Below are 27,643 nucleotides of genomic sequence, written 5' to 3'. Positions count from 1 at the left end.
ATGAAGGGTTTATTGAGGATTCGTATGAAGAAAATGTTGTTTGTGTACGAAGGGATGAAGTGAAAACCAAATTTTCGAATCTGGTTCTTCAGGTTTCGAATTTTCGTCAAAGGATAAAAACCCTTCGTATAATTACTAAAGGCTTCGTATGAATTGAAGGCAAATAGAAAATTTTCGAATTCGACCCCTGAACCTTCGAATATGTGACATTTCGAAAATTAACCCAAGTTTCGAATGTTTGACACTTTTCACCCAAATTCGAAAAATTTTGAATCTTCGTATGTTTGGGGTTATGTTTCAAAGGATTTGAGCACAAAGGACAGAATTGTCGAAAATAGTCCCTGATGTTTCAAATGTTTGGCAATTCGTACCCAAATTCGAAAAATGACTATTTTTGCTGAAAATTTGAAAAAAGTGCATTTCAGGCCCCTGCAGTTTGTGCAAATTGACGCTTTCTACCCAACTTTGGAAAAGGGGGAGAGTTTTGCATATTTTACTATTTTGGGCGCAACGGGTCACTGCAGAATTTTAAAATCGACAATTTCTACCCATTTTTGAGAAATTTTGTCAAAGGCGATCCTTGAATGAAGCTAAAATTTTAATATTTTTTGAATTTTCCGGATTGAAGCACAAAGTTTATGCCACTTGATAAAGGGGAGTTTTGACACAAAAATTTCGAAGAGAGCACGTTCTTTTTCCTTGTTGTTTTATATTCAAATTTCGATTATAAAAAGGGGGAGAAGTTTATATGGAAATTCGAACTTGAATTTTTCATATTACGCGGATTTGAAGACCGAAGTGATCTTGAAGTTTTGAAGCTTACGAGATGATGCAATTGGAAGTTCGGAAGTGATGCATTCGAAATGGGTTTGGTTTTATTGAAGATATTTGGGGTGTGCTTTTCGCTCAACTTTTAGTGATCAATTTGGAGTTTGAGAAGCTCGTGATCATTCGTTGATGCTCGGATTGTTTGGTCTCACATCCTAGAGCCCAAATTGAACAATTATGGAAGAATTGAAGATTGAAGTTTGTTTCGACATGTTTCACCTTTGAGGCTCGAACCGCGTAGTTGCTTAACTTTGGAAGATTTGAAGTGGGTCATCCATTCCTACCTTTGAGGGGGAGAATGTTGGGGTGCAAAGTTTTTCATGTATGACTTTGTAGATGGTTTGACTTTTATTGACCCACTTGCATGTGGTGCATTAGCCTTATGACTAATGAGTATTTGAGAGTGAGAGAGAGACATGTAAACACCTCTATATAAGGTGGGTTCATACCACTTTTAGAGGTGTGCTTGAGAGATGTAGTCATAGTGATTAGTGAGTGAGATATTTATGAAGTTCTAGACTAGATACCTTTTTGTACTCATTTACTATGATCGAATATACCTTTTAGTACCCAAATCAACATGTTCAATTGTGTAAACTTAATTCCGCATGTCAAACCATGTTCTTATGTCACTACACGGTTTCTGGGTGAAAACCGAAACCAAACCCGATTTTTCGGTTTTTAAAAAATTTAAACAATAACCATAGGTTTTGCTTCGGTTTCGGTTTTTTCGGTTTCAGTTTCGTCGGTTTTAGTCGGTTTCTCGGTTTCTTGGGTTGGGTTTGCTCACCCCTAATATTGAAACTAACTACAATGATTAACTAGCAAAAGGAAGTGATTCGTACACAAAAGAATTTTTCCGTACACAATAAGTTATGTATTATAGAGTTGTATAATACAAATTGTTGTGTACAGAGAAATTTTTTTGTGTATGAATCAATGCTAATGTACACAAAATGAAAGTATAAAATCCAAATTCTCAAATTTCAACTTAATTAATAATTAGTGGGGGAGTTGGTTTTTGTGATATTTGGCAAATACTTGATTTCCTTCTATATTTTCCAAAAGTTGTTTTCCTTTTCGTTAAATTTGAATACAAAAGAGGATGATTTTGATGGATTTGACTATTTGGACCCAATCCGGGTATAAATGTAATGATTTGTGCCCCCAACGAAAAAAATCATAAATCCACCACTGCTCGAGTTCCTATTTCCAGCCCATATAAGTTCTCGTTAACAGGTTCTTGTGGTCCAAATCTGCATTTATGTGAGTAACAACGCCCCACGATCCAGGGGCGAAGTATATTAAGGGCCAGGAGGGGTTGTGGCCCCCCTGATTTTTTTATTAGAATTGTAAATAGTCCATATTTTTTATCCATATTAGGCCAAGACATTAAAAAATTGGGCTGTGGCCCCTCCTGCGCTTTTCCAATAGTCCGAATCAAACAAAAAATCAGATCGTCATTATCGTTCGTCCCTACCCTCGTGCCTCGTCTGAAATCTGAACCAAACACTCCTTAATCGTTGCTGTGGCCTGCATCACTGCGTGCTGTCACATTGTTGCCTGTGTTGCTGATCAGAACTCAGAAGATCAGTGATCAGTCCACTCTGTCTCCTGCCTTATTCTCCAAGTCTAAGTCTGAACTCTAAAGTCTTGCTGGTCGCTGGAAGCCTGGAATCAATTGATCAATGTGAATATTGAATTGTGAAGTGAAGCCTGGAAAAAAAATCATAATTACTTAAGTAGGTTTGTTTTTTTTTTTTCACAATGAGGGATATGAACCTACAAGGCTACAATTACAAAGATTAATTTAACGATACAAAAAATAAGGAATCCTTATATTAATATATATTAATTGGGGCCACTGTATTTGATAATAAACTATAAAGTTCTAGATTCATTATGTGACACTATAACTAAATTCTTTGCTATCACCTAATACTCTTTTTGAGTGTTGGTAAATTGGTATGAATATGATGAAACCTGTTGACATTTGCAAAAAACATAAGGTTATATTTGGTTACATAAAATACTATAGAATGTAACATATTCAGTGAGACCAATTATTTGTTAATTTAATTATTTAAATACAATAATGATGAAGATGAATATCATTAATTGACCATTATTTGAATCTGTAGTATTTATGAAATTCCTACATGAACAATTATAAAAAGATAGAGCAAAGTAATGATATTTAACCCCTATAAAGAAAATCTTATAATATAAAGTCAATCCGTGTGTCTAGATGTTTCTGCATTATTGTCCAACAATTTCTTTTTTGTCAAGAAAAAACTTAAATCTTACACACAAGCTGTTATCTATGTTAAACATTTACAACTGTATTTAAGTAATTTAGAATTTTGAAGCATTATTAATTAACCGATTTCAGATTTTTGCAAAATTTTGCAAAAATATCAAATAAGATTTGTAGAAATAAATTTTTTTTGCAGAATTTGGGTTGTTGGTTTATGAGCTTATGATTTCACTTTTGATTTTTACAGATACAATCATATAAATCTCACAATTTCATGGGAAAAATGAAAACCATTGATTCTTTTTTCAAAAGAAAGAATGATGATGAAGAAACTCATAATGATAATCAACAGAGTAAACGTTACAAAGCTTCAACAAGTGAGCCGCAACCGCAAGAACATGAAAATCAACAAGAGAATGATATTGATGAAGCTACACAATCAAATCCTAATGAAGTGGATCTTAAGCATCTAGAAAGAGATCCCGCTAAACGAAAACAAATGTGGGAATATCCAGTTAATTTATGGGAACAAGTAAGACGAGCTTATATGACTTTAGGACCTTTCCAAATACGTCTTCAAGAATATCATGCTAAAGGTTCAAAGAAACATCCTTGTAGATTCCAATATTCTTGGTTCAACATTTTCCCTAATTGGTTAGAGTATTCTCCAACAACACATGCTTCTTATTGTTTTATTTGTTATATATTTAATGATAAACCAAGTGTGTGCCATGGTTATGATGCATTTACTGTTAAAGGATTTGACAATTGGAAAAAAGTTAATGATGGGAAAAATTGTGCATTCTTGAAGCACATTGGTTGTTCACAACATAGAAATGCTATTACATTTGCTGAAAACTTGATGAACCAAGCAACACACATTGAAAATATTATAGTGAAGCAAAATGAAGCACAAATATTGAAGAACCGGTTACGATTAAAAGCTTCAATTGACACAGTTTGTTGGTTGACATTCCAAGCTTGTGCATTACGAGGACATGATGAATCGCCTAATTCCAAAAATCGAGGTAATTTTCTTCAACTACTAAAACTTCTAGCGTCTTATAATGATGAAGTTGCAAATGTTATATTAGAGAATGCTCCTTATAATTCAAAGTATACTTCTAGAGATATTCAAAAAGAAATTCTTAGTATTATTGCAAATAAAGGTCGAAAGCATATTCGTAGTGAAGTCGGGGATTCGTACTTTTGTGTCATGGTAATGAGTCACGAGATGAGTCTAAAAAAGAGCAAATGGCCATAGTTTTGAGATTTGTTGATGCAGAAGGGATCATACGGGAAAGGTTCTTAGATTTGGTTCATGTTAGGGATACCTTATCATTAACCTTGAAAACAAATATGTGGAGACAACTTTTGCACTATCAGTTTGATGTTAGCAAAATCCGTGGCCAAGGTTATGATGGTGCTAGTAATATGAGAGGGGAATGGAATGGATTACAAGCACTTGTTCTTAAGGATTGTCCTTATGCGTATTATGTTCACTGCTTCGCTCACAGATTACAACTAACACTGGTGGCTGCTTCAAGGGAAATTATTCCTATACACCAATTTTTTACAAACTTAATTTTTACAATTAATGTAGTTTGTGCTTCCAGTAAGCGTCATGATGAGTTACAAAAGGCAAAGGCAACTGAGATTGAACATTTATTAGAACTTGGTGAAAATGAATCAGGTAAAGGATTGAATCAAATTGGGACATTAAGAAGAGCTGGTGATACACGTTGGGGTTCTCATTTTCGTTCTGTTTGCAGTTTGCTTAACATGTTTGATTGTACACATGTTGTTCTCCAGGGAATAATTGATGATGTATCTACTACTTATTCTCAACGCGGAGATGCTGATGCAGCTTACTGTTACCTGAAATCATTTGAGTTTGTGTTTATTCTTCACTTGATGAAAGAAGTAATGGGAAAAACTGATATACTTTCTCAAGCTCTACAAAAGAAATCCCAAGATATTCTTAATGCCATGGAGTTAGTTTCAGCAACAAAGGAGAGTCTAAATGATTTCAGGAACAACGGATGGGATTCTTTACTTGAACAGGTAAAGATTTTTTGTGAGAAACATCAAGTAGATGTGCCGGATATGCAAGCTCCATATACTTCTACTAGATATCGGCCTCGAAAAAACGATAATCAGTTTACTTTTGCACATTTTTATCGAGTAGATTTGTTTACATCCACATTGGACAAACAGTTACATGAGTTGAATAGTAGATTCAATGATCAGGCGATGGAGTTGTTAAGTCTTTGTTCTACTTTAGTTTCAAAAGAACACCCTAAAGTGATTAACATTGATCAGATTTGTCTTCTTGTTGAGAAGTATTATCCTGAAGATTTTACAGAGCAAGAGAGAATTCAATTACGATATCAGTTGGATATTTTTAATATCGATATGACAAAGAATCCCAGGCTAAGTCGTGTATCAACTATTGCTGACCTATGCAAGGGTCTTGTGGAAACTCAGAAACGTGAGACGTATTATTTGCTTGATAGAGTGTTCCGGTTAATCTTGACACTTCCAGTTTCTACCGCAACAACAGAGAGGGGATTTTTAGCAATGAAAATATTCAAGAACCGCATTCGCAATAAGATGTCAGATGACTTTCTCGCAAACAACTTGGTGGTTTATATAGAAAGTGAAATTGCTGAAAACATTGATACGAAGTCAGTAATTGATGAATTTAAAGACCTTAAAGGTCGTCGGGCTGAGTTGTAATTCTTTTTCTAGGTATTTTTGGTATTTAGTTGTTGAAAAAAAATTGGTTTCTTTTTATGTGTAAGACAGTAACTTAAGGAATTTTTGGTGAGTAATTTAGGTATTTTTGGTGTTTAATTGCTGATTTTTCTTTTGGTTCTTTCATGTATAAAAACGTTAATTTTAGTTTGTAATACTTTCGGCCCCCCCAAGTCAATCGCTCAAGCTCCGCCCCTGCCACGATCCTAGTTTTTTAGCACTTGAATAGATCGACCCAAATTGAGTCTGTGAAAGGCTTTAATTACTGTAATCCATAGTGAATTTTCTCCCTGACTTTATAGAATTCAACACCTTGTCCACTCGATCCAAGCAACGTTTCTTTTTTCCGATCTACAATCCCCAAAGAAATTACATTTAATACTTTCAAGATTATGAAAGCTAAACCCTAATTCCAATCAAAGTTGTTAATACTTAATACACTTATATCACATGTATTTAAGATTAGAAAAGCTTGGAGCTCATATAGTTTTAATTCAAATGGAAGTAAGAGGATGGAAGTAGAACCTTGAATCACGAACAAATTAAATGACACAATTTGGAGTACATAGTGCAAGCAAAATGAAATGGAGAATTGTTGCTTAACTTTGACCATTATCATTCAGAAAAGCTATAAAGCAAACTACCCATTCATATGTTTCACTAGTTGATGCATTTCTTAATAACAACTGAATGTTTTTTGTTTCTTATTTTCTGCAAAGGTGGTTGACTGATTGGACTGAGCATCTATGAGATAGATTACCAGGTGGCAAAATATGCCACCAATCCGACCATTTTTAGCCCATGCATAAAAACTCATGGTATCTTCCATTTGAGAAGAATGAGGTTCTGATCATATTATTAATTAATACTATTAACGACAGTGAGTCTAACTACCGTCGTGTAAAATACACGTTCAGTTATCGTGTTTTGAAATTTTAAAAGTGAATAATATTATGAAATATTATACGAAATTGAGCGTTGAGTTCTAACAGATAGTTTTTACTAGAATTGAAGTAAAACAATGTTTAGAATCACTGAGAAAATATTAGATGTCTTATGAGATTCCAATTAAAAGAAATATTGAAATTTAACAAAAATATAAAATTTCAAATAAGTAAAATTTTATGATTGAAAGTTGTAGATAATTTCGTTAGAAACATTTAAATGAACACCACATCGAAATCCGAGTTATAACAAAGAAGTTATGACCAATCGAAGATCCGCGACAAAACCGGTAAACACTATTTAGCTTAAAAAGTGAGTTTTCGATAAACTACTTTTTTAGCTTTAGTGATCTAAATGAAAGTCGTAGTATTCGTTAAACTGAGAATTTTCATAAAAAGAATGTCAAAATATGATATCGTATGAGGAAGTTATGATTTTTCTAAGTTTCGGTATAGCATAGACAGCTAAAAACTCGAAATAAAGATCGAGCGATATATAGCCGAAACAATCTAAACGAGAATCGAAGATCTCGTCAATAGTAGTACAACGGTAAAAAGACAGACAAAAACGGACGTCGGATGGAGAAGTTATGAATTTTTAACGGACTTTTCTGTCTCGACCCGTTAAAAATATAATAATTAAAAACAAATTCAAAATTAGCCGATAGAGTCTAAACGAAAGTTGTAGAGTATAATCTCACCTACGCGAGGATATAAAAAAAGTCAAAATTAGACCTCGTATGTGAAAGATACGAAATTTTGAAGTTTTGGGCACAAACTTCGAGGCTTATCCGAAGGGAACGCCCTACGTTCGCATGCAGCGACACGTATCTCGCATCTTGACACGTCTGAAGCCCAGAAACCGATCCATATCCACGTATCAATTGGAACGCATTGTGTTCGGGAATGCCCTGCGTTCGAGGATGCCCTGCGTTCCTCCAAGGAACGCCCTACGTTCGGCCTAACCAGCTTACTATAAATAGAAAGAGAAGCCTCCGGTTTTGTTTACTAATTCCACTCTCTTTCATTCTCTAGCCTCTCTTTTAGCCTATCTTACACCCCCGAAGTCCTGGTATCATTCCTAATACCCGAAGCAAGTCCCGACGCCCCAAAGTTCCCGAGAAAATCACCTTTCCAAGTCGAAAACTCTGCCCGCGTAGTCCGTTTTTCATTAAAACTTCCGGTTTTCATCAAAGAAAGTCATATTTAGAGTCGCAGTGCTGCCCAAATTAATACTTTAATCCTCAGTTATTTCATGGTGAGTTCAATATATAGGAACAATTGTATGTTATGTGATATATGTGCAAGGTTCTTTCATGTGATATTCTGGTATTGACTTTGAGTCTTTGGCCATGTAGAGCGTGTCTCGTATTGACAATATACCTTTGATAATGTAGAGCATGTCTTGTATACTTTTTTGGTATTGGATTTGTGCCTTTGACCATGTAAAGCATGACTCGTATAACTTATGATATTGGTAATAGGCTAGGTAGGGATGAAAGCTTGTATATGCTAGAAAAACGATAATCAGAAATTATATATGTCTTCTGTGCCATTTTGGGCCGAAGCTTTATTGTTGTATATAAAGTATTGAAATTGTTATTTCTTATCGATTGTATATCTTTGAATCAAGTCACTGATTGATATGGAAAGTTTGTCACATGATTCACATATGTCTTTGTTGTTCCTCTTTGTTTCTATCATATTGATGTATATATATATATATATATATATATATATATATATATATATATATATATATGGCATAACCTTATCTTGTATCTATTATTGAACTCACTAAGCGTCATCGCTTACCCCTCTCAGTGTTTAACAATTGCAGATAATAAGCATCCAGGATAGGAATATACTGTTAGAAGATTTTGAATAGATAATACTATTACTTTTGTAATTAGTGTTCGTGTATGTATAAAACTATAATATCCTGGGTAGTTATGTAATATATATATATATATATATATATATATATATATATATATATATATATATATATATATATATATATAACTCTTTGTAAAAGTCTTAATAGTCGGTTTGTATCCAGTCTGTTGTAATAAGACCAAATATATAAAATATCTCTATGAATATGCATGTAGCATGTTTCGGAGTAACAATGAGTAGAGTTAGGAAAGGGGCCTCTTTCAATCATGGTATCAGAGCAGTAGTTTAAGTGAACTAAATTTCACGGAGTGGTATTTAGACTTAAACTATTGGAAGTTAAATATATGAGCTTAATCATTGTAAGTATATGGATACAAACCATAGGAAATACTTAAGTGAAGTATTAGGTTATAATAAATCCTAATATTCTAAAATACTATGTTACTCTTAAATTGCAGAGTAATGGCTGAACAAGTGAGTAGTCATACACCAGAGATGCGTGGAGATTATCATCATGATGAATGAGAAAATCTAGTATCCCCTCGTGAGGTACGGCTCATGGATAAAATTACTGGTGTTATCCGACAAACTCTTGAAGAACACAAGAAGGATACTAATAAAGGCAAAAAGAAAGCCACTGGAGAATCTTCAGGAGAGAAGGTGAAGCATCCCTCGTTCAAAACCATCAAGAGCAGTGGTGCTATGGAGTTTCCTAGTGTCCTTAATCCCACAATTGTTCTTATTTGGATTCAGAACACAAATAAAGTATTTCATATTTCTCATGTGATTAATGAAGACAAGGCTAATTATGCATCTGCAATGCTCATCGGAGAAGCCTTGGTCTGGTAGGAAGCAACATATGAAGCTCTCAACGATTATGACCAGGAGAACTTATCTTGGGAGATGTTCAAAACTTGTTTGTTAGGAAAGTATTGTTCTCTAGACATTAGGAGAAGATTGGATAAAGAATTCCTCGAGCTTAAGCATGCAGAAATGACCGTGAATGAGTATGAAACTCAATTCAATCAGAGAACAAGGTTTGCTGTAAAGTACATTACAACTGAAGATGATAAAATTCAGTTATTCATGGAAGGATTATGCTATGAAATCTGTAATTTCATGATCAATCAGGATGTTATATCATTCGATAAAGCTGTTGAGTATGCTCGAAAGTGCGAGCATGACTTAGAAATACATGGTGTCACTCTTTCTATTCCAAAGCATCCACGTATTGAACGAACTGCTCCTATTTCCTCTATTCCATCAGCTCGACCTATTCGATCTTATTCAAATTCAAGGATGCAATCCCAGAGTGCATTTCGTGGCCGTGGTAGGTCACAATCTTTTTCTCTTCAGTCACCATCATGTCGGAAATGCAGAAAGAATCACCAAGGCCAATGAGGAATAGAAAAAGGAACGACGGTCTGTTATGGTTGTCGAGAAATAGGTCACGTAAAACCCGTTTGGCTGATGAAGAGTGTTACGTGCTATGTTTGTGGTGTTACTGGCCACAGGAAGCGCTTTTGCCCTGCTCTGTCCAGTCAAATGGCAAGAAGTCAAGCTTCTGTGAAACAACCAAAGAATACTCTAACTAAAAAGGAGGAGGTGCCTCAAGCTAAAGGTCGTGCATTCCAGATTACCGCAGAAGAGGCACGTGAGGACCCGAATGTTGTGACAGGTACATTTCTTGTCAACTCTAGACCTGCTCACATCTTATTTGGTTCTGGTGCCTCAGATTCTTTTGTGTCTCATGAATTTGTGCATTCTTTTCAAATTGCTTGCTATGCACTCGCGTAACCATTTCATGTAGATACTGCTGGAAGTATATCATTACTTACTGATAAAGTATATAGGGATTGTGTCATAGAAGTTGAAGGCTATAATTTTCTTGCTAATCTAATTCTTATCTCCTTGCCCAACATTGCTATTATTCTCAGCATGGACTGGTTGTCAAAGAACAATGCAAAACTCTTGTGCTACGAAAAGATGGTATGCATTCCTGTCGAAGGGAAGAATCCTCTTTATGTCTACGGTGAACAAAGACCTAAAAGCTTGAAAATAATCTCTTTCCTATAAGCTCGTAAGTTTATATCGAAGGGGTGTTCTATCTATCTGGCCTACACAGTTGATATCTCAAAAGAGGAGAAGAAAACTGTAAATAATGTTCCCATTGTTAACGAGTATCCTGATGTTTTTCCCGATGATTTTCCTGGACTTCCTCCAGACAGGCAAGTAGAATTTTGAATCGATCTTTTTCCTGGTGCTCCTCTAATTGCAAAGACTCCTTATTGTCTTGCGTCGGCTAAAATGAAAGACATGATGATCCAACTGCAGGAATTACTTGAAAAAGGCTTTATTCGACCGAGTACCTCTCCTTGGGGTGCTCCAGTGTTGTTTGTCAAGAAGAAGGATGGTTCGATGCAAATGTGTATTGATTACTGTGAGCTAAATAAGGTAACCATCAAAAATAAGTATCCACTACCTCGCATTGACGATACATTTGATCAACTTCAGGGCGTTAGGTATTTCTCGAAGATTGATTTGTGATATGGCTATCATCAGTTTAAAGTACAAGAACAGGATGTAGCGAAGACTTCTTTACGTACTCGCTATGGACATTATGAATTCTTTTTCATGCCATTTGCTTTGACAAATGCTCTTGCTGTATTCATGGATATAATGAATCACGTATGTCGCCCGATGCTCGATAAATCTATCATCGTATTCATTAATGATATCCTAATTTATTCCAAATCTGAATTTGATCATGCCATTCATATTTGTGAAATCTTAGAACTTCTTCGAAAGGAGAAACTTTATGCTAAATTCTTGAAATGTGAATTTTGGCTTCGCCAAGTTCAATGTATCGGCCATGTGATTTCTGGTGACGGTAGATTCGTAGATCTTACCAAAATCGAAGACATTCCTAATTGAGAAGCGCCTCGTAATGCTGCTAAAATTCGCAATTTCTTAAGTCTCACGGGATATTACTGGAGATTCATTAAAGATTTCTCACTTATAGCTATACCTCTCACAAGTCTTACACGAAAGGAAGCAAAGTTCGAATGGAGTGAAGCCCAAGAAAAATCTTTCTCAACTTTAAAAGATCTTTTGACTCATGCTCCGATCTTATCACTTCTCGAAGGTGATAGTGATTTCTCTGTATATAGCGATGCTTCTAGGTTGGCACTCGGTTATGTGTTGATGCAACGTGGCAAAGTGATAGCCTATGCCTCAAGACAACAGAAAGATTATGAAAAGAATTATCCTACTCATGACCTTGAACTCACTGCAGTAGTTTTTGCCCTAAAATTCTGGAGACATTATCTTTTTGGTACAAAATGCCAATTTTTTACCTACCACAAAAGTCTCAAGTATATATTCAATCATCAAACTTTGAATATGAGTCAGCAATGAGCCATGGAGCTGATCAAAGACTATGACTGTGAAATGTTGTATCATCCTGGAAAAGTCAATGTAGTTGCCGATGCGCTCAGCAGAAATGCTTATGATAATAGTATCTGTTATGCTATTACTAGACTACAGTAAAGTTCACTATTCTTGATGAACTAGAGATATCGCAAGTAGAAGCATTAAAGCCAGAAAATGTGAAGAAGGAAGGGAAGGTACATTATATTGATGTTTTATTTGATGATCCACGAGAATTAAAAGTATTTAAGTATCGACTATGGATTCCAAAGATTGGCGGATTAAGACAAAAGATTTTAGATGAAGCTCATAAGTCTAAGCTGGCAATACATCCTGGTACAACTAAAATGTACTACGATGTAAGAGCTGATTATTGGTGGCCTGGATTAAAGAGACATTGGAAGATACGTGCAGGAATGTTTGATATGCTTACAAGTCAAAGCAGAGCACCAAAAGCCTTACAAAATTCTAGAAAGTCTTAGTGTTCTCGTGTGGAAATGGGAAGAACTATCCATGGACGTTATTACTAAATTGCCAAAGACTGCTAGACAGCGTGATCACATTTAGGTAATTGTGGACCGGCTGACTAAATGCACACATTTTCTAGCCATGTGTGAAACAGCTCCAATGGAGAAATACGATCAAGTATACTTGGGTGAAATTATCACGAGACATGATATGCAATTAAAGATTATTTTCGATCGTGATACTCGCTTCACTTCTCATTTCTGGGTGAGTATGCAATGTGAATTGGGAACTCGAGTTGCTCTCAACACACCTTATCATCCCCAGACAGATGGTGAGACGGAGAGAACGATCTAAACAGTAGAAGATATGCTTCGTGCATGTGTTTTAGAGTTCGGTGGTAACTAGGATAAGTACTTACCTCTTGTCGAATTTCCGTACAATAATAGTTACCACGCTTCAATCAAAATGCCACCGTATGAAGCACTATATGGACGTAGATGTCGTACTCCATTATGTTGGCGTGATGTAGGATAGAAAATCCTTGGATGCCCTGAAATGATTCAAGACATCACTGACAAGATTCAAATTTTAAGAGAAAGAATGAAAGCGGCCCAAGATCGACAAAAGTCCTATACGGAAAAGAGGAGGCGACCTGTAGAATTCCAGGTTGGTGATTTCGTAATGTTGAAAGTATCCCCATGGAAAGGCCTTTTGCAATTTGGAAAGAAAGGAAAACTAAGTCCTAGATTTGTTGGTTCTTTCAAAATCATCTAGAGAATTGGTAAACAAGCATATCGCTTGGATTGCCTGAAGATTTAACAGGTATTCATGATGTGTTTCATGTGAGTTATCTACGCAAATTCTTAAGCATATATGATGAAACGATTCCATTATCCGAAGTGCAATTGGGTAATAAGTGAAGATATGTAGAAGAGTCTGAAGAGATCGTAAATGAAATAATGACTAATCTACGTAATAAAGAAGTGGAGTTAGTGCTTGTCAAGTGGAAACACCATCATGACCCAAATTATACTTGGAAAATAAGAATGAGATAAGAGCGAAATATCCCCCATTTGTTTTAATCGTTGTAATTTCGGGTAGAAAATACTCAAAAGGAGGAGGTCTTTGTAACATACACGTTTAGTTATCGTGTTTTGTAATTTTAAAAGTGAATATAATTATGAAATATTATATGAAATTGAGCATTCAATTCTAACAGATAGTTTTACTAGAATTGAAGTAAAACTATGTTTAGAATCACTCGGAAAATATTTGAAGTCTTATGAGCTTCCAATTAAAAGGCAAATATTGAAATTTAACAAAAATATAAAATTTGAAATAAGTAAAATTTTATTATTGAAAGTTGTAGATAATTTCGTTAGAAACATTTAAACAAAAACCTCATCGAAATCCGAGTTATAACAAAAAAGTTATGACCAATCAAAGATCCGCGACAAAACCGACAAACACTATTTAGCATAAAAAGTGAGTTTTCGATAAACTAATTTTTTTAGCTATAGTGATCTAAATGAAAGTCGTTGTATTCATTAAACCGAGAATTTTTATAAAAATAACATCAAAATCTAACTTCGTATGAGAAAGTTATGTTTTTTCTAAGTTACGGTATAGCAATTGACAGCTAAAAACTCGAATTAAAGATCGAGCTATATTTAGCCAAAACAATCTAAACGAGAATCGAAAATCTCGTCAATAGTAGTATAATGGTAAAAAGACAGACAAAAACGGATGTCGGATGAAGAGGTTATGGAATTTTAACGAACTTTTTCTGTCCCGGTCCGTTAAAAATATAATAATTAAAACTAAATTCAAAATTAGCCAATGGAGTCTAAACGAAAGTTGTAGAGTATAATCTCACCTACGCGTGGATATAAAGAACATCAAAAACAAATCTTGGACGTGGAAGATATGAAATTTTGAAGTTTTAGGCACAAACTTCGAGGCTTATCCGAAGGGAACGCCCTGCGTTTGTGGGAACGCCCCACGTTCGCATGCAGTGACACGTATATTGCATCTTGACACTTTCGAATCCCGAAAACCGATCCATAGCCACGTACCAACCGAAACGCGCTGTGTTTGGGAACGCCTTGCATTCGACCTGGCTAGCTTACTATAAATAGAAAGTGAAGCCTCCGGTTTTGTTTACTAATTCCACTCTCTTTCACTCTCTAGCCTCTCTTTTAGCCTATATTACACCCCCGAAGTCCCGCTATCATTCCTAATACCTGAAGCAAGTCCCGACACCCCAAAGTTCCCAAGAAAATCACATTTAATCCACGGTTATTTCACGGTGAGTTCAATATATAGGAACAATTGTATGTTATGTGTTATATGTGTAAGGTACTTTCCTATGATATTTTGGTATTGACATTGAGGCTTTGGGCATGTAGAGCATGTCTCGTAATAATAATATACCTTTGATCATGTAGAGCATGTCTTGTATAATCTTTTGGTATTGGCTATGTGCCTTTGACCATGTAAAGCATGACTCGTATAACTTATGATATTGGTAATGAGTTAGGTAGGGCTGAAAGCGTATATATGCTAGCAAAATGATAATCAGAAATTGTATATGTCTTCTGTGCCATTTGGGCCGAAGCTTTATTGATGTATATCAAGTATTGAAATTGTTATTTCTCATCGATTGTATATCGTTGAATCAAATCATTTATTGATATGGAAAGTTTGTCACATGATTGACATATGTCTTTGTTGTTCCTCTTTGTTTCTGCCATATTGATATGACATAACGTTATATTATATCTATTATTGAACTCACTAAACGTCACCACTTACCCTTCTCAATGTTTATCAGTGTTTAACAATTGCAGGTAATAATCATCCAGTATAGGAATATACTGTTAGAAGATTTTGAATAGATAATACTATTAGTTTTGTAATTAGTGTTCGCATATGTATAAAATTATAATATCCTGTGTAGTTATGTAATATATATAACTCTTTGTAAAAGTCTTAATAGTCGGTTTCTATTCGATCTATTGTAATAAGACCGAATATATAAAATATCTTTATGAACGTGCATGTAACATGATTTAGAGGAACAGTGTGTAATAGTTATGAAAGGGGTTTCTTTCATGTCGTCCAAATTGAGCCGTTTAAACTCCACGTACTTTCAATCTAAGCTACATAAACTCCAATTTGGAGGTTTTTCGCAGTTCCACCAATCGGTTTCAACTACCCTCCTCCTTCTTCTCCCCACGATTGCTTCCATGCTTCTTAGTCGCTAACTGCTACAATCACGTCTTACAAATCGACCTATATATTTATTGTTCGATGTTTAATCGTTAAACATCAACTGCTCTCTGCTCTCTTCATCGACCTAAAAACTGTTGACTTTCCTTCTGAACTTCTTTCGTTGTTAAGGTAAGTTCTTCAATCGGTTCATCTTTCGCGATGTCAAACTCCTACCTCCGAGAGGTTGATTCACGGTGAGCATCACCATCTACAACCACATTTAACTCTCGTATTTCCCCTAAAACCAACCGCCTCTCTCTCACAAAAACCACACCCACAGGAGAACATCTGTTATCGATCGCCAACCATAATTTTCTTCCAATTTGGTGCAAGAACATTTGAAAACACTACTATACAAGTGACAAGCGCCTCCGCCTTAAAGATACACCACTAGTTCTTGAGTTCATTGTCGATCTCCAAAGAAGGATAATAAGGGTTTGTTGAATTGTCTACCTGATTTAAGTTAACATGCAATATATTTAAATTGTTTTTTATTTTTCTTGAATAACTTTCTCAAAGGTGCTGAATAAATCACAAATATGTTCTTGAGAATCGGTTCCCATCAATTTCCCATATATAACATCGTTACTGATCTTTTTATGTGAAGTTTACTGGAATTGGGATTCACCTTTTAATTATATTGGATGAAAATAAAGTATTTTGGGTAAAATAATACAATATATTTTCTAAATGATTTGGTTTTTTTGAGGAATATAACAAAATAAACATGTCAGGAGAATTGAGTTGCAATACATAATACAAAAAGAGAAAATGTCACCACTCATATTCAATCGAATAAGTCCGAGAAGCCACCTTGATGTCAAACTAAAGCAACCTTAATATAAAAAAAACATTAACATCACAATCATACAAAAATACCAAAAACTCCAAGAGGATTTCTTACAATTTAAATATAAGACTGATGCAGATACCTTCAAAGGGGAAGGAAGGTTGCACATAAGCTTAACTTGCAAAAAACCCCTATAACAGTGGCCATACTATAATGCTCAATAGTTAAAGCAAAAGTGATCGGAAAATAAATGTTTCCATTTAACTTATAGAAAGTAAACCGGATGTATGTTAGTTAACCATTAAAAATTAAGTACACACAAAGCCACATAGATACAATCACATACACACAATCTAACAAACATAGCAAAATCCTCTCCGGTTAAGGCCCAATTCAATACAAAAGAACATACAAAATGAAAAGAACAAAATGAAGTATGTAGACAACTAAAAGAAAAGAACAAAATGAAAACATTATGTTGATTTGAAATTTTAAAAATTCAAAAAATCCGACATGAGTGAAACACTACCCAAAAATAGATTTTTAAGTGTGTATGGCAACTAACTTAGCTTAAATGATAGTAGGATGCTATATTTGACAAACAAAAATGAAATCACATTGTTACTTCTTGCAAGAAAAAGGAATGTACTTTTTGTCTAGCAATTAACCCTAAAAAACAAAGAAAGTACATTTATTTTTTGCAATTAACCCTAAAAACAAATAAATGATTGTAAAATGTTTAAATTGAGTGATAATTTCAAACAAATTAATTTTACACAAAACACAAAATTTTTGTAGTTTACTTGAATTAGAAAAATGATTTCAGGAATGATTGCTATCATGCTTGTGGAAATCAGTATTAGACGTAATGTATGTTGAGGGTGTAGAGTGAAAATATGTTTTGTATATATATTTCCTTGTACTCGTTATCTTATGAATCAATCACAATATTCAATTACCAAGTTTATCTTGGTATCAGAGCCTAACCCTAATCTACCCTACGGCTGCCTCTTCCCTGCCTCATCTCTCCTGTGTCGACAGTTGATACACTCACCCCTCTCTTCTATTTGATCAATACATGGCTCCTATTACTCCTTTCTCTTCATCTGAGAAAACCTCTCACAATTCACACAAGTTCGGATTCACCTTATCACCAACAAATTACGGGTATTGGAAAACAATGATCTAACCCTTCCTGATCACAAACGATATGTACGATTATGTTGATGGTTCCATCGAATGTCCTCCAGCAATTACAATCACCACCACTTCATCTGGTAAAGATGGCCAACAGGTGTCATCAGCTCAACATACATTACGTCTAATAATCAGTCACCTTGAATGGGTTATTTATACCTGGAATAACTGAGATCTCTTCCTAGCAGTAGAAAAATTGAGTGATATTGTCTGAATCATCATCAAAACCCACGATATATTTATGAAAATAGTTGTGAAAAGTCTTTCATAAGACTGTGTTTCTCACTTCTTTTTGTATCTTCTCCAAATGACTGCAAGATAACATCAAAGATATTGATTTAAAAAATAACTAAAAGGGATTTAATGTTAATTAATGTGTTAAAGAAAGGTACCTAAATCCCAAATTTTTAACGCTAAAAATTAGTGAAAACTTCTTGCATGTTAGATTGAAGTCAATGCAACGGATTGCAAAATTATAAAGTCAGTTAACCCTTCAAGTTTGATCTTTGAGTCATTGAAAGTCTTTCCCATTCCTATATATCCATAAATTCCATAAATTGCTGACCAAAACCATTATTATGACTCATAACTAAATAAAAGGCCTTCATTTTTACAAGAAAAAAGACCTAGAATACCATACTTCCCCAAGATCAAGTTTTACCAAGGATTGGGTCAAATCCATACCCGAGATTTGTAATGCTTCCGTAAGAAAATTCAATAACCTAAAAAAATACAAATTTAAACAAAAATATTTAGATTTAAACTTCATAATAATTTTTATTTTCTAAATAAAAAATTGCAAGAAACTTACTTCACACTCACCCTTGAAATAGTAATTGTCCGTCCTTAAATCATCAACTCCTCTTACCTCCATCTGTGGCAGTCAGCCAATCACCTGACATTAAATAATATTAGAAAAAGAGATTTAAATTACTTAAGACATTAATTACACAAAGAAAATCTAAGATATAAAAAATATTACTCTTCTTAAAAACACATAAAACCAAACCCATGTTGAAGGTTTTGTTATCATATTTTTAATAATTCATTGTTCCACACATAAATTATAATACTTCCATCATCCATCACACCTTTTCCCAAATTTGGTGCTAGATAAACATCTTCCGACTATTTCATGATTAGAATTAGATGGAGAAATTAACAGCTTTATAGAATTTTTAATAAGTATAGAATAGAAACACAAAAATATATATAAATGTCAAATAGATGTGTTATCCATTAGAGCAACATTAATAGCTTGAATGGTCTCCTGGGGTTATTACGTATCTTCTAGTAAAAAAAATGTCTCAAATGGTGTAGGTCTTTTCTAGAAACAACTTTATGTTTGCCTTGAATTCCTCGATAATCACATCATCCTTAATGGGGTTTCAAAAGGAGTAATTTTAAGCAACATGTTTGAAATAAGTCATCAAACACTTTAGGTGCGATTTATTTTTGACTTAATTAGGATATAATTTGATCACATAAGCTACATATAGGTGTTATAAAGAAAGACTTAATAAGGAAAAGTGACATAGTTTTAATTGTATGCACCTGTAGCTTGCAACATGTATCTTGATTTGCCAACCTTTGATTAAGCTTGAAGCCTTACAACTCTTTTCAATGCTCTTGATGCTCTTCTTGCCTACATAACATGTGTTTTGTGTGTTAAAATAACGAAAGAAAGAACCAATCACATAGATTGATAAACACCCAGAACTATAATCACGTCAAATTGATATAAATATCTCATGGCATTTTATCGAACATAATTATCCCATTGATGACATGTATTTCTTCATCCCAACTTGAAAACTTTTGTTCAGGCAGATGTTAAATAAAATAAAGAGACAATAGGGACATCAAATAGCTTTTATATATAAATATATATATATATATATATATATATATATATATATATATATATATATATATATATATTAAAAAACCAGTTTTAGCAAATTGACCAAGTATTTGTTCATGTTAGGAATAGACAATTAGACGAACATTAAAGCAAACTTTTGTTTTTCATGTTGCATCATTTTTCCTTAAATGAAACTCCAATTCCTCTAACTGGATTTGGTGATTTGGAAGCATAATATTTTTTCTTTAGACTGCTACACAGATTGAACAAATTTGATATCTAGACCGAAGAAATGTTGTAATATAATTCAAATTTTAGCACAAGAATTTAAAAACTTTGATCTCAAGTTAGAATCTCTTATTTTTTTCACAAAGTTTGACTTTTAATCAAATCTTGTTACTTTCCAAATGTAAAGTCAACAAATTTTGATGGAAATGTAGAACCAACATGCCAGCATGTCTGCTTTCTGAAAAGTCTATCTTCTGAAGTCAAATATGGTCCTTCAGGTTATACCCAAGATTAACACAAAATGACACAAAATAAAATAAGTATTATGAAAAAAAACTAAAATTGTGAGTTTAGAAAACAAACTTGATTAAACTTTAAATCAACATGGTTATCTTTTTCTTTTCCATGTAGTTCTCACCATGGCTGGATCTTTATATAACCTTACCCTAAACTGTCACTAGTACAAAACGTATTTTTTAGTGCGATGAGGGTTTTTTTTTGGTGCGGTTTTAGCCTACGACCGCACCATTAAAATACTTTAGCATTAATAAATCAAGGAACGACACTAACAAATGCATTTTTTGATGCTATTTTCTTTAAAAGCACTAATAAATGCATTTTTTGATGCTATTTTTCAAAATCGCACTAATAAATATAATTTTTGATGCTGTTTTCTAAAACCGCACTAATAATAAATGTATTTTTTGATGCTGTTTTCTTAAAAAACACTAATAAATGCATTTTTTGATGCTACTTTTAAAAATCGCATTAATAAATGTATTTTTTGATGCCGTTTTTCAAAACTACAGTAATAGCAAATGCATTTTTTGATGCGGTTTTGGATTGAGTTCCCTCTTTATTTTTGTTCCCGGGCTGAAGCTCCTTCCAAAATGTCATTCCCCGCGCGATGCCTTTCTCTTCCCCTTTATATTTCCTTAATCTAATTTCATTTGGCCACACAAACCTTAATATCATCGACTACTGCCTCCCTCACCAACATCCTTGGGTCCTATCACCCGTGTCTGCATCATCGTCGATTCGGGCTGCCATAGCCTCTATCATCTCTGATTTCAGTCGACCTCACTCCTATCGTTGCTGATTCACGACTTCAGGTTAGCAACATGATGAATCTGAATAATCTTTGAGGAGTCGACCTCAACTATAATCATCTTTGTCCATCGCGATCAACCCAGCGTCAAGAATGACATGTATGTTTCTGATTTATAATTTTCATTCATAAAATTACTTAGTCTATATGTTTGATACTCTGATTTCTTAAGTTAGGTTGTGGAAGAAAGAAGGGGTTGGGCAAAGAAGTTTGTGACGTTCAAAGGAGAGCACATATCTATGCAGTGGAAGATATAAAGGTAGGAAAAACCTAATAAAAAGAAACAATAGTCTTTTATCTACAAAAATTGAATCAACACAAGTTTTTCCTTTGTATTGATAATATTTCTAACCTGTGTAATTTACCTTTTAATTAAATGGATTGTATGCCTTTTGATAAAAATTACTTTGTAATTGAATTAGCTTCTAAATTCCTACCGAAGCGAGGTAACAGAGTCAAAGGGGGCATCGTCTCCAAAAGTCTGCTAGATACCGAAGAGGGGTCATATGAAGATGGTGATAATGAAACTGAACACGTCTATATAAAAAAAAAACTTGAATATGCTTATGTAGTTAACTTCCTAAACAACTTACATACCTGAAGTTATTATATCAATTTGTAAATAGATACAAGGATGAAAAGGTCAGAAAAGAATGTGATTTTTTATTAAGATAATTTGAATCTCTTGTATGGTTTGTGCCTTTACATCTATTATGATTTTTTGTTGTTTTGTTTCTGTATTGTAAATCAAGCAGTTTATGATATTTTATATTGCAATTCGTATTGTATTTTAAAAGGCTGTTTATTTTCTAAGGCTGTTCAATAACAGCATCAAAAAATAACTCTATTTTCTAAGGCTGTTTAATATGTTTCTAAGGCTGTTTAATAACAACATCAAAAAATAACTCAATAACTCTATTTTATGAAGCAATATATTTTATAAGGTGGTTCTGGACAGCATCAAAAAATAAGTATCATTTATGAAGCTATTTTTATGAGGCGGTTTTGGACATTTTCTAAGGCGGTTTAAGAACCGCCTCAAAAAACAACACTATTTTATAATGCTATATTTTTTGAAGCGGTTGAATAACCGCATCAAAAAATAAAATAAACCGCTTTATTAAACATCTTCTGTACTAGTGTGTTAATTTATTGAAGCATAAGATAACCACCATCATTCATTCATTTGATAAAAAAAGTGAACTTTGGAAATAAATAAAAAATAAAAAAGCACTGGTAACAAACTTTTCTATGAGTTTTACTTGGTGAGAACATGCAGATAATGGAGTGACATAAAGGTCATATGTGAGTCACCTGAAGGGTTTTCTAGCCCAATGTTTTCTGCCATTTTAAGCCCAAACTTAGTTAAAATATCCCAAAGCTTACCAATTCTGCATGTAATCATGTATGGATAGATAGATAGATAAAGATATAAAAACATGGTGAGACGAATTGAAGCACCAGATAACCAATAAACAACCATCAATAGCAATTTGTTATGGATAGACAATAAAATTGGACCAATATAGCAGGAATTGTTAGATTAAAATAACCAATGAGCTTATATGTTAGAGCTAAAACAATATATAGCACCAATCAACAACATATAGCACCAATCAACAACAATATGCACAACCAAAGCTGATAATGCCTTAAAATGAGAACTCTAGAAGCAGCGATGAAGAAATTTCTTTAGAAAAAGAGAGCATAGAGAAAGTTTTTGTAGTACACATACTCATCTCTTGTTCTCTCTTAGGCTTTTCTACTAGCACTTTATGTGCATTTTCCTTTAGCATAACTTCTACATCCTCATTTTTAGTATCATTCCTTAGCAACCTCTGTAATTCAATCAAAACACCACCATTTTATTAAAAAATTAACATGAAAGCATCCAGAAGATTAAAGGAAGAATACAAAAAGACCAATTGAAATGAGAACACTTGAGAGGGCCAAGATATGCACCCGGGAAATGATAATAACAGAAAAGATGAGACATCAAAAGTGCAAAAACATAAAAGAAAGCTACCTGGATTGATGTTCTTCCAGGTTATGCAATTTATGCTCCATAATTGATTTCTGGCACAACGAATTAAGCAATGTACTTTTATTTTACCCAAACTGACAATTTTTTTTGGTTTGATTTACTAATAATCGTGTGGGTCTTCCATAGCAAATAAAAACAACATACTTATATTTTCAACCAAGAATAGCAACATACTTATCTTTTAATTCAGTAATAGCAACGTATTTGTCTTTTTTACAAATGATAGCAACATTTATCATTTAAAAATGTTTTAATCCTATGGATCACGATGTGATTCAAGAAATTAAATATTATAAAAAAGACATTGAAAGGGAAAGATCGAAAGCGAGACAAAAAAGAATGATCGGGTTTCCAACGAGAGTTGATGCAAATATTAGACATTTGAGACAAATGTTATAAAATAAATCATCGGTGTTGATTCAACATGTTGCTTTGGCGGCTATAAGGACGTAATCTCATAGTACAATGCTATAATGAGAATAAATGAAAATGAATGAAAGTAGAATTCTATAAAAGAAAGTAAAATCAATTTATTGTTTCTACATCGGTCAACCCGGCTACTGGACAAGCATAACACTAGTTAATCATGATTTTGTTATAGCTAACCTTTCCCCCATAAAAAGAGTTTTTGAATTCCACAAGGAAAGTTTTATCCCTATTTTCTTCAATAATTGAACTCAAGTTAACAATTGTACCCATATTAGACTTGAGTGGCAATCCAACATAAAAGACTACTAAAGTAGCGGCATCACAATCTAAGGTTGAAGCCAAGCATCTCATCACATAAATTGGTACCCCTACACCAAAATTCTTATCTTTACAAAACTTCACTTTGGACTTCATGCACATCACTTTATTAAGTTTTTCTATTAATACGTTGCAATGATTTTCCAAAATCAGTGGAAAAACAAGTGGGCCAAATGTTTGATATCCCTCTACAACCTTTGCCGTTGGAAATTATTGTGATAAATAAAAAGTTACCTCCTTCAAGAATGCATCATGTGCATACATTCGAAGTACAATTAGGATTTGATGATATCCAAGTGAATGCCCTATTAATGGTATGTCAACCAGCCTTAATACATTTTAACATATAGAAGTCGTTGATATCCTTAGCTATTGTAAGAATAAACTCTGCAATTCTCCTGATCATGCAAAAGTAAGGTTTCCATGTAAGAGTAAACAAAAAATAAACAATATCTTCCATAGATCCCAATATATTTGATGGTTTCTGACCCGGGTTCATAGACAACAAGTGCAGCTCGTTCTTGATTATCATCTTTCAATCCCAATATATATCGGTTTACCACTCTTTGTAAACCCAAGTGTATTGGTGCGTAAATCCCATTTTGGTGTGTTAATAGTGAATAGCTTTGTAAACAAATTAGGGACAACACCATCCGTCATCCATACAACACAAACTTGATTGTTGGTGTTTGTACTATATTGAAACACAGCAAGACTCTCACATACCTTAGAAATTTACCAAAGTGTGCCAAACTTTCTGGTAGCTCTATCCCTCCAATCTCTTCAGTAGTCGTAAACCCATTAAAGAAAAACCAATAAATAAACTTATCTATAACCACTTGCTCCCATGTAAGTGTAATCGTTCCATTAGGCAGTTTGCTAGATGGAATTCTCCAACAACCTGCACTTAGTGTAAAAACCTCAACTACCCAGCGGATGTGAGTTTAAGTTCTGGGCTCCCTTTTGGTAATACGTGTAAACTTCACAAGTGTAGGGTCTTTAGTGGTAGGACAGACCCCAAAACCAAGAACAGTATAATGACACGACCATTGTGACACGTGCACATGTATACCAACTGATTGTTTTTCAAACGAAAGATCAGGAAAAGTTATCCCGATTGATTTTCTAATGGAAGGATTCCAGAAAACAGCCATCCCGGTGCCTGTTGCAGAGTTGTCACCAGAATCATCTGGATCTTGATAACAATCCTAGTACAAGAACAACAGTCCATGAGAGCTACCGAGCACAGATCGTAAATCCTTAATTTGTTTAGGAACAGGCGAAGTGAACTCGTGGAGGGAGAAAGTCTCATCATCCACAATCGAAACGAATCTATACTCAGTAGACAGTGGATCCATGTATCGTACAGATAGACGCTGCGGCTGAATCTGGCTGACGTTGTATTGATCAGAAATAAACTCCCAGCTGTCGATCAAAGATTTCCATGGTTTTGAGACGGATCTGACTTTGAGTAATTACTTTACAGGAAGAATTTTGATGATTTAATATTGGATTTGGATAGGAACGCTAGTCTGACATTTCGATATTGGAAGGTACTTGGGTCTTGGCGATATGAAACTTTTAGGGTTGATATAATGGGATTATCGTAGATTTCTGAAGGCGTGGGGAGTATGAAATTTGGGCCATCAATTGTACCACAGTGCTCAGGGGTTTTAAATTGTATAAAGGTATTGTTTTTTTATACATATAATGATCTTTTTTTTTATTTGTTTAAAGTGGTTAAATTTAGCTCTACTAATCTTCTTATATTCTAATAAAAAACTCTTAAACTTGTCACTTGTGGTCTTTTTAAACACCACTTGTCATCTTTTTAAACCCTCTACATTATGTTTTCCCGCTCATATACTTTCCTTTTCAATCAGACGTTTCAAAATCCAAAAAATCAGGAACTTATTTTCAAAACTTTTCAATCATATGTTGCCCCAAATATCTCCCTACATTTTGATCCATTGAATCTCTCTACAGTTGAATTTCAAAATCCCTAGCTTCATCCGGTTGTAAAATTTATAAAACCTACCTTCTCACAATCTTCATTTAGACTGTTGCAATATTTGATGCGAACCAGACAACCAGTTGCTCCAATTGCTGAAGGCTTCCCTTCCCTTCACCATATCCTTCGTTTCAGGTACACTCCATGTTCAATGGCCCTAAGTTACCATTTATGACCCTTCTTCATCTTTCATTGTTTCTTTGAGATGAATCCGATATTGAAATTCTAAATTTGAAACACTCTCATCTTTTCTCTCTTTCAGAATCCTATCCAGTTTCTTGGGTGCATCAATCGATACTGTATTTCATTCGCAATATCAATAAAGGAAGATTTTTGATATATATATATATATATATATATATATATATATATATATATATATATATATATATATATATGAGTTTGATTTCTTCTATAAATTAACCCATATTCTATGAAAAGAGGCAATCATATTGTTTAGAGTCCAAGGTCTCAGATCATCTTGACCCCCTCTGTAATTAACTTTTTATTTTCTTCTTATACGGGTTTCTTTCATGGGTCCGGTTTTACATCATGCTTTCACAATCGGGTAACTCGTCTTTCTTAACCTCTGGATTATTGGAAATTTGAAAAATATTGAGTTTTTCAAGGAGTAGACATGATATCATGGGGAGTATAGAAAATAAGGAAGTAACATATGGAGAAACGGAGATGTTACTGGAGGCTTAAATTGTTATTATCAATAGCACCCTTAATAAGCCTACATCGGTATTTATTTCTGTTTTATGTGCTTTTTCATGTATATCAGTAATTGCCTTGGTTGACTTTTTTTTTTCCCAAATTAAGTACTTTTTGTGATAAATGTGGGAATTCTTTAACATTACAGCAGTTGTTTAGCCTTACTTAATTACTTAAATTATGGAACCAATCATCATGTTTCAAAGATGTTGTTTCAGTAATATACTTTTTTGTACAGAGTCGGAAGATAGAAATCTTCTCAGGCTGTAGGTTGTTTAGGAGTAACTGGGTGACCATGATAAAAGGTATCGGGATATCTTTTTATTGTTTATTCTAATGAGTGATAGCTCATGCAATCGAAGACATCTTTTTGTTAAACTTAAGGGTAAATTTGTGAAAATTGTTTTAGAGTAAATTGTAGGTCTGATGTTTTTAGAGTAAATTGCAAGCCTGATGCGATTTTCATTATCCTTTTTTTTTTTTTTGTTCGGGACTACCATCTTTTTTGAATGGTAAATGTGTCAAGTTGCAGCAAAACCTCTATCCTATACCCTCCGTGCTTCATTGTTTATTCTGATGAATTTGTTTTCCTGACATAACTCATAATGAATTATGATGCCTTTACCCTCAATGTTAAATTAATTGATCATTCTACAATGGTTTTGTAAAAGGCAACATCAAAATAACTATGGTAAGATGTTAGTATTTCTACACCATCAAATCACATTTTCATTGTTTGTTCTACAAGAACTCTCATAAACACACACTACAACCAATTTTAGAGTTCTTGTCATATTGCTATGTAAAATCAAATATCCTTTAATGTTTATCTTGTTACCGCTTTACATGAGTAAATCTGAAAACAAACTGAATTTGAATGCCAAAAGTGGTTGTTTTAATGTATCTGTTTTTCTTGTCGATTTCAGGTACCGATTCTCTAAGATTTCTAAAAATTCTTTTGAATTAATTGTTTATTTTGCTACCGCTTCACATGAGATTTCTAAAAGTGGATTTAGTTAAAAGTTTTTTTTTCATCTAAATGTGTTCTTTTAATCGAATCACAGGATAGATGGAGAACGAGA

The 27,643-nt window shown here is 33.8% G+C and overlaps 1 protein-coding gene across 1 annotated transcript; it reads left to right on the top strand.

Annotated features, from left to right (window-relative positions):
- The first annotated feature begins 4,444 nt into the window (after positions 1 to 4,444).
- Positions 4,445 to 5,824, top strand: LOC145029564 (uncharacterized). Its single transcript, XM_078978067.1, has one exon. The coding sequence runs from the start codon at positions 4,445 to 4,447 to the stop codon at positions 5,822 to 5,824; it is 1,380 nt and encodes a 459-aa protein (XP_078834193.1).
- The last annotated feature ends 21,819 nt before the right edge of the window (positions 5,825 to 27,643 follow it).

The sequence above is a fragment of the Lactuca saligna genome, chromosome 2 (assembly GCF_052625555.1).
Source record: "Lactuca saligna cultivar CGN05327 chromosome 2, ASM5262555v1, whole genome shotgun sequence".
In the NCBI taxonomy this organism is placed as follows: Eukaryota; Viridiplantae; Streptophyta; class Magnoliopsida; order Asterales; family Asteraceae; genus Lactuca; species Lactuca saligna.
This window is presented reverse-complemented; position numbering and strand designations above follow the sequence as displayed.

Excerpts from the sequence above, each read along its gene's own strand:
- LOC145029564 (XM_078978067.1), top strand. The coding sequence starts at position 4,445 with ATGTGGAGACAACTTTTGCACTATCAGTTTGATGTTAGCAAAATCCGT.